Raw genomic sequence first — 7,099 nt, forward strand, 5'->3', positions numbered from 1 at the left:
ATATTTGTTCCTTGTGTTTTAATGATAAAAGTAGAAAAATAATGTGTATTTTTAACTTAGTCTGAATTAATACTTTTTAAGATTCTGCGCTTGTATTTATTGTGCACTTGTGTTTGTGAGTGTGTGTAACTGTGTTTGTGTGTCTGTCTACGTTTTTGTATTAGTAAATAAATACTTAATGCCCTGAGTCCTATCTTCAGAGCTTTTCTGGCGTCCCCTCGATGATCTTCCTTCTTCGACCACCAGATGGCGCCACAGCCCCTCATACCGCCACACACGGTGCGTCTTTACAGGAGTGCAGCACTGCAGCTTGTGGTTATTTTTATTTATTTTGTGGGACAAAGCCTCATTGATTTCATCCCATCCTTGGACTGAATCATGTCATTAAAGAAAAATCTGCAACACACAACCAACAATAAACAAACAGAGAGAGAGCACCTTCACATGAGAACATGTTTATTCTCTTCAAACCCCGGAGGCTTCATGTCATTCAGAAAGAACATCAACAAGGCAAAAACGTACACTGCTGTTTATATTTAAGGCACAGGATAGATCCAAGTTTCAACAGCTCCAACGAACGGTGAGGACAGCGTGAAAAAAACTCAAACAAGTCCACGGCGTCGTCCCCGTGTCTGTCAGCCCTGCTCATGTGACTCTGTTCACTTACATTTAGATTCCATAAGATTTGAACCCTTATTCAAGAATCCTCAGCTGCTCATTAATGAACAGCTCCCGTTCATCGCTCTAAAAGACCCTCGTGTACCACCACATATTGCACAAAGTCATCTTAAAATACACAGAGCAATAAATAAAATCTCTGCATTCAGCGTCTGTAATCGAGCACAACATCAGAATAAAAGGGAAACAATCGAATAACACTGCATGACAAAATAAAAAACAGAGTCGAGGCTGCTCGAGTCGTCTGATGAAGAAACGTCTCCCGTAAGGAAACATAAAACCCCCTAAGTTTACTTTATGTTAGCGACTTGATATTTACATCCGGAGAAACAGGGAGACACAAGGCGGTCATCGTGTTCCAAAGCATCACAACATCCTCCGACCCGGATCGTCATTTAATCCTGATCAGAAAGAAAGAATTCCTGTTAAACTGTATGAACAAAATGTACATCCACAGAGCTGAAGGACGGGAAGGAGGCTGCGTCTATGTGAGCAGAGGATCCTGAACACTCCTCACACTCTGAGAGCTCCAGCCGTCTTCACTCAGATCATACCTGCAAGACAGACACAGAGTCACATCGACGCACTCAGGAGGAACTCAGACTGTCAACGAGACGACGTCAAAGTTTACCAGTGAGTCCATCCTTTGGATATATCCTCGCCACTTAAATCCACCATCACCTGCAAAGTGGAGAGCAAAGATAATGTCCTGACCTTTAGCTCCGCCCCTCACACACCGAGCTGAAGTTGCTCTTACCTTTCCTAACAGTCCTTTGTGTTTGGAGAGGAGGTTCCCTCCGTTCTTCACGGCTACATCCAGAGTCCTCCTGTGGAGCTCCACCATCGACACGCTGAACTCAAACCTGCAAAACACATGGAGCACAAACTCATGAGGACGTGACGTCAGGAGACCCTTCATCAAGCGCCTTGAATAAGTGAACCCACGTTTGATCATAAACAGGGTTCAGGGTCCTCTTCAGGGTGCCGGTCTTCCTCCGGCCCGTCCTGCTCTTGTCAGGCAGCAGATAGAGGCGGATGAAGGGGTCGGAGCTGTCTTTGGTGAAGGCTATCAGGTTACTGAGGACACAGGACAAAATAGTTTCACTCACATGCTGCGCGACACATGTTGGTGACTTTCACGGCGCCCGTTCGCCCCGAGTGTAAATAGAACCACAGAGAGCAAGAGGAGCACTTTACTTCAGAAGCACTTCCCATAAATGACGGTAAAAGAGCGAAGCCAAAAAAAAACAAGCAGCGCCGAGGCGACGAGTTCACGAGCGTCATAAATCTGATTTTAAAAAACTCATTAAAATGCAGTGAATGATTGGAGTCGTGGCGCTCACCGGCAGGCGTGCACCACCACGATGAGTTTATTCCTCTGGGCGCTGTGTCGAACCGTCAGCTGGATCTCACCCAAGGGGAACTGGCCCGGCGCCGAGCCGCTATAAACACACCACAGTGAGTTAGTGTCACTCCCACAGGCTGCAGCTGCATTAATAAAGCACGGAGGGCGAGGCATCGCTGGACACTCAGACGGGCAGTGAGATGTTCTGATACACATGTTACATGGAGAGAGCAGAGCGGAGGAAGAATTCAAAGAATAAAGACGTCACAGGTGAAATTATACTTCTGCAGCTGGCGGAGTCGCTGCTGAAGCTCCAGAGTAGCAAACGGCAGCGAGACGTCCGAGGCCAGGCTGGGCGTGGACTCCTTGTGAGGCAGGTGTTTCTGCGAGCTGGACATGCAGCTGCTCAGGTTGGAGACGCTTCGGAGAGGGCTGGCCGAGTACGGCTCGCCGTCCCGCTGCTGGAGGGTGAGCGTGGAAGCGTTTAATGGCGTTGGAGGAGTGGGAGGAGGTAGCGGGGAATCGGAGGCTGACAGTCTCATGCATGAGGTCGTGTTTGGCTGCGGCGCGCTGGACTTCCTGACCCGGACCGAGGAGGGCTGATCTGAGGAGACCTGCTTCTCCAAGGACAGGATCTACGCAGAGACAGGAGGACAAAAATAAAGCGTCAGAGCTCCTCATCATGTCTATAAACACCTCTATTTCAGCCCTGCTCAGAACAGGCTGTTTCTGTGTCTGTAGCTTTAAATATGTAAATGAGCTGTGTCTGACCACGCCCCCTCTCTGGAAGGGTTCGGGTGTACTCGCTGCTTTCTGGCTCCATGTCCTATTGTTTACGGTGAGAAGGCAGACTCAGAGGGCAGAACAAACACCTAGCTGTGGGAGTGTCACCCACCTGGGGGAGGGGCTACTGCCCTTTGTGATGTCATGAAGGGAACATCTCCAAACGGCCTGTTTGAGCAGGCAGAAGACGGAGAGGATGGACTTTTCTCATCATTGGGGGGTTTGTAGACAGACTGGAGACACATGTGTTGAACTGCATCATACGTGACCTTAAAGGTCAATCTTTGGCCGTTATCAGTTTACCACTAGCTTGTTGTAACAACAGTTTCTAAATGGGGTCGGAGCTTAGCGGCGGCTGTAATTAGCCTTTAGCTCGGAGCATGTGATGTGAAGGCGTTGAACATGGTTACCCTCAGCGCCATCTTCAGTTTGAGGGTGGAGCTGGGCCCGGAGTTTTTGAGAGGAAAGGACCGAGTCAGCGTCATGTCCTCCTCCTCCAACAGGCTGCTCAAAGGCACTGTCAGATTACCCAGGGTGCATTTCTGCTTGTCGTCTTTCACCTGTGCATCGGAAAAAAAGCAGAAGATGGAGCGCTTTAAGAGCAGTCGGCTCCTCCCATCATTTGGTGCATGATCACAGTGAGGATGGATGCAGCGTTACCTCCACCTCCAGCTCCTGCCTCCTCGGGTTGTGGACGAGGAACGAGAAGCAATCTTCCCACAGAGGCTCCTTGGTCTTGTAGCGGATCTTTGTGGGCGGACAGGAAATCGATGGTTAATTAAGAGACGACTGGGTGCAGCTAATTGAAAACACAATTCATTTGGAAATCTATGAATCAGAGCTGCAGAAGGTTGAATGAGGGGAAAAGAAATAACAAACACTCTGTATTGATTCATATCGAGCTGACGAGCAGCTTTCAGAGGATCAGGATGTGAGTGACCTCCTGGGACCTGCACCACGCAGAGGGGCCCCTCTGCACCACGCAGAGGGGCCCCTCTGCACCCCGCAACGAGGCCCCTCTGCACCCCGCAGCGAGGCCCCTCTGCACCGCGCAGCGAGGCCCCTCTGCACCACGCAGCGGGGCCCCTCTGCTCTTCACCTGCTGTTCAGATCACTCACCTTGCTCTCCACTGTTTTGTGTCCCACCGTCATCTGGACGTATGGACTCGGCTCGCTGCTGCTCTTCTTCGCAGACTGTGAGAGAGTTTGTAAAAAGGAGTAGTAGTACGGTGACACACAAGACAATCAGGATGACCCCACACACACACACACACACACACACACACACACACACACACACACACGGGTTTAAAGGGTAGATACATAACACGAAGGGCTGCAGGCACCAGGCTGTGTCTCCTCTCAGCATGCTAACTTCTCACAGCTAAGCTAATTCATGATACCCAACATGTCTAAAAGCCAGGGGGGCGGAGCTTCTTAAGTTGCTGGATAACCCCGAGCTACGCTTGAGGACTGAGCTACGACAGGACCGAAGAAACAACAAAACACCACAATGCACGAGATTTTATTTTGGTTTTTGAAGGACCAATCAGAGAGCTGCTCTCTTCCTCTGTGATCAATCAGCCAATCAGAGAGCTGCTCTCTCCCTCTGTGATCAATCAGCCAATCAGAGAGCTGCTCTCTCCCTCTGTGATCAGTCAGCCAATCAGAGAGCTGCTCTCTTCCTGTGTGATCATGAAGGAAACCTGCTGTGTTGAAGCTTCTCTGACAACAATGCAGCAGCCAGTATGTCCTCCTTCTAACTTTAGATTCTGCTCCTGAATGCTCTGGATCTGATTGGACCAGAGAAGGTAGGCGGGGCTTTGAAGGCTGTTTTGGACGCCCCTGGGTTTGCCAGATATGAGAGCAGTTATCAGGTGAACAGGTGTTGCAGCGATGGAAGCTGCTTCAGATAGAAGTGATTGTACTTGTGTCAGTTGTCTTCAGTCAGGTGGCTCCAGGCGAGTTATCTGAGAGCTTCTAAAGTATTCAGGCCAGAAGGTCGTAAAGAGACGTTCAACCGGTTCATCTAAAGCAAAGCTCAAAGTGAGACACACAACATCAACAGGAAGTTCAGACACGAAGCAGAGAGCAGAGACGCTGCAGTCAGAAGATCAACGAGCGAGTGTGACCAGCAGTGAGCTCGCTAAAGCTACTTTAATTAGTTTCCTGTTTAATAACTCCTTTACGGCTCTCAACCAATCAGCAACCTCCGATGTTGAAAAATGAAGTGTAACATCCTGCAGTACCTGGAGTGTCCACTAGAGGCTGGCTGCAGCAGCACAGGAAGTCACATACACACCCATTCAAACAGCCTGTTTTTACAGCAGACATGAACATGTTTCACACACACACACACACACACACACACACACACACACACACACACACACACACACACACACACACACACTGTACGGGGCCTCGCTCAGGCCTCGTCCAGTCATCGTTACAGTTTGTGGTTGTGATGATTGTGGCGCCCCCTGTGGACAAAGCAGTACAGCTTGTCTGTCAAAATAACGGGAATGTTTCCTCGCCATCTTACTCGCTGAATTAGCTCGCTGCAGCAACATGCTAACCAGAGCCACAGCTTCTACTTCCTGTCTGCTGTCTTCGTCTTTCCTGCTGCATTTTCAACAACTCTGAAAAATGCAGCCGCGCCTGCATGACGGGAACGAGCTCGCCGTTCAAACCATCAGCTTCTGAATGAGGGAGAAATGCTGCAAGCACACACGCTGGGCCCTCACGTGTTCAAGAGGAAGAAGATGCACAGACACGATCAGCTTCATGCACGGAGCACAGACACGGGGACACGGGCGGAGTGAGCATGCACGCCATTTATCCCACGTTACCTTCAGCGCCTTAAAGACCGACGCTTGCTTCAGCCCGTCACAGCTGAAATCTGACAGGTTGGTCTTTAAACCAGCAGCAGATTAGAGGGAGAAAATCACAGCCGGAGTTAGTCTGAGTGTACACACACACACACACACACGCACACACACACTCTCACACACACACACACACGCACGCACGCACGCACGCACGCACGCACGCACGCACGCACGCACGCACGCACGCACGCACGCACGCACGCACGCACACACACACACACACACACACACACGCTCACACACACACACACGCTCACACACACACACACACACACACACACACGCACACACACACACACACACACACGCTCACACACACACACACACACACGCACACACGCACACACACACACACACGCTCACACACGCACACACGCACACACACACACACACACACACACACACACACTCACACACGCTCACACACACACACACACACTCACACACGCACACACACACTCACACACACACACTCACACACGCTCACACACACACTCACACACACACACACACACACACACGCGCACACACACGCACGCACGCACACACGCGCACACACACACGCACGCACGCACACACACACACACACGCACACGCGCACACACACGCACACACTCACGCACACACACACACACACACACACACTCACACACACACACTCACACACGCTCACACACACACTCACACACACACACTCACACACGCTCACACACACACACACACACACACACACACACACACACACACACACACACACACACCGTGGCGTCCCGTGGTTATGGTCGCTGCAGCTTGTCTCATTGGTCAGTGTCGTTAGCAGCGTGCAGCTAACACATGCTAACACTCGGAGGGCGGCGAGGACTCACACAGACGCTTCTACACTCGGACGTGTCGCTCTCACAGAACACGAGGCCGGACGCTCTCCTCTCGCTTAAGCTCCCGCAGCCTAAACTTCCTGTGAAGACGCTCTGAGGTCAGAGAGGAGAGAGGCGGTCAGAGTGACACTCACGCCGCGTGACCGCGTGACGCTCAGGTCACACACTTCCTGTCACGGAGGGAAGACGGGTTCATCACATGAAGTAGAACCGGAGGGTTGAACGTGCTTCATCACGGGACAACGTAGTGACGTGCGTCTTCTCAAGTTAAACGTAGAGCTCCGCCTCCACGAGCCCGGAGACGTACAGGCCCCTCCCCCTTTAAGAAGTGAAGATAATGATGGCGTGCGGTGTCGGACACATCGTGAGTGAGACGACGCTACAGCCCGTTGTCTGCTAACTGTTAGCATGTGGAGAACGTGTCCTTCGGCGGTTACCATGACGACCGTAGGGCGGGGCTGAACGCCGACATCGGAGAGGCTCATTGTGAAGCGAGCGACTTTTTAATGTCGTTGTTTCAAACCTGA

At 51.1% G+C, this 7,099-nt stretch overlaps 1 protein-coding gene across 1 annotated transcript; it reads right to left on the minus strand.

Annotated features, from left to right (window-relative positions):
* Nucleotides 1-439: 439 nt before the first annotated feature.
* Nucleotides 440-7,057, minus strand: LOC306819175 (extended synaptotagmin-2-B-like; the record flags this gene model as incomplete). Its single annotated transcript, XM_079372950.1, has 13 exons — nt 440-1,232; nt 1,310-1,359; nt 1,436-1,541; nt 1,624-1,755; nt 2,022-2,120; nt 2,306-2,658; nt 3,217-3,366; nt 3,467-3,553; nt 3,926-4,000; nt 5,659-5,721; nt 6,459-6,473; nt 6,564-6,665; nt 7,010-7,057. The coding sequence occupies 13 exons, from the start codon at nt 7,055-7,057 to the stop codon at nt 1,163-1,165; spliced, it is 1,350 nt and encodes a 449-aa protein (XP_079229076.1). The 3' UTR covers nt 440-1,162.
* Nucleotides 7,058-7,099: the final 42 nt, after the last annotated feature.

Source organism: Symphodus melops (genome assembly GCF_947650265.1).
Source record: "Symphodus melops genome assembly, contig: scaffold_310, whole genome shotgun sequence".
Classification (NCBI taxonomy): Eukaryota; Metazoa; Chordata; class Actinopteri; order Labriformes; family Labridae; genus Symphodus; species Symphodus melops.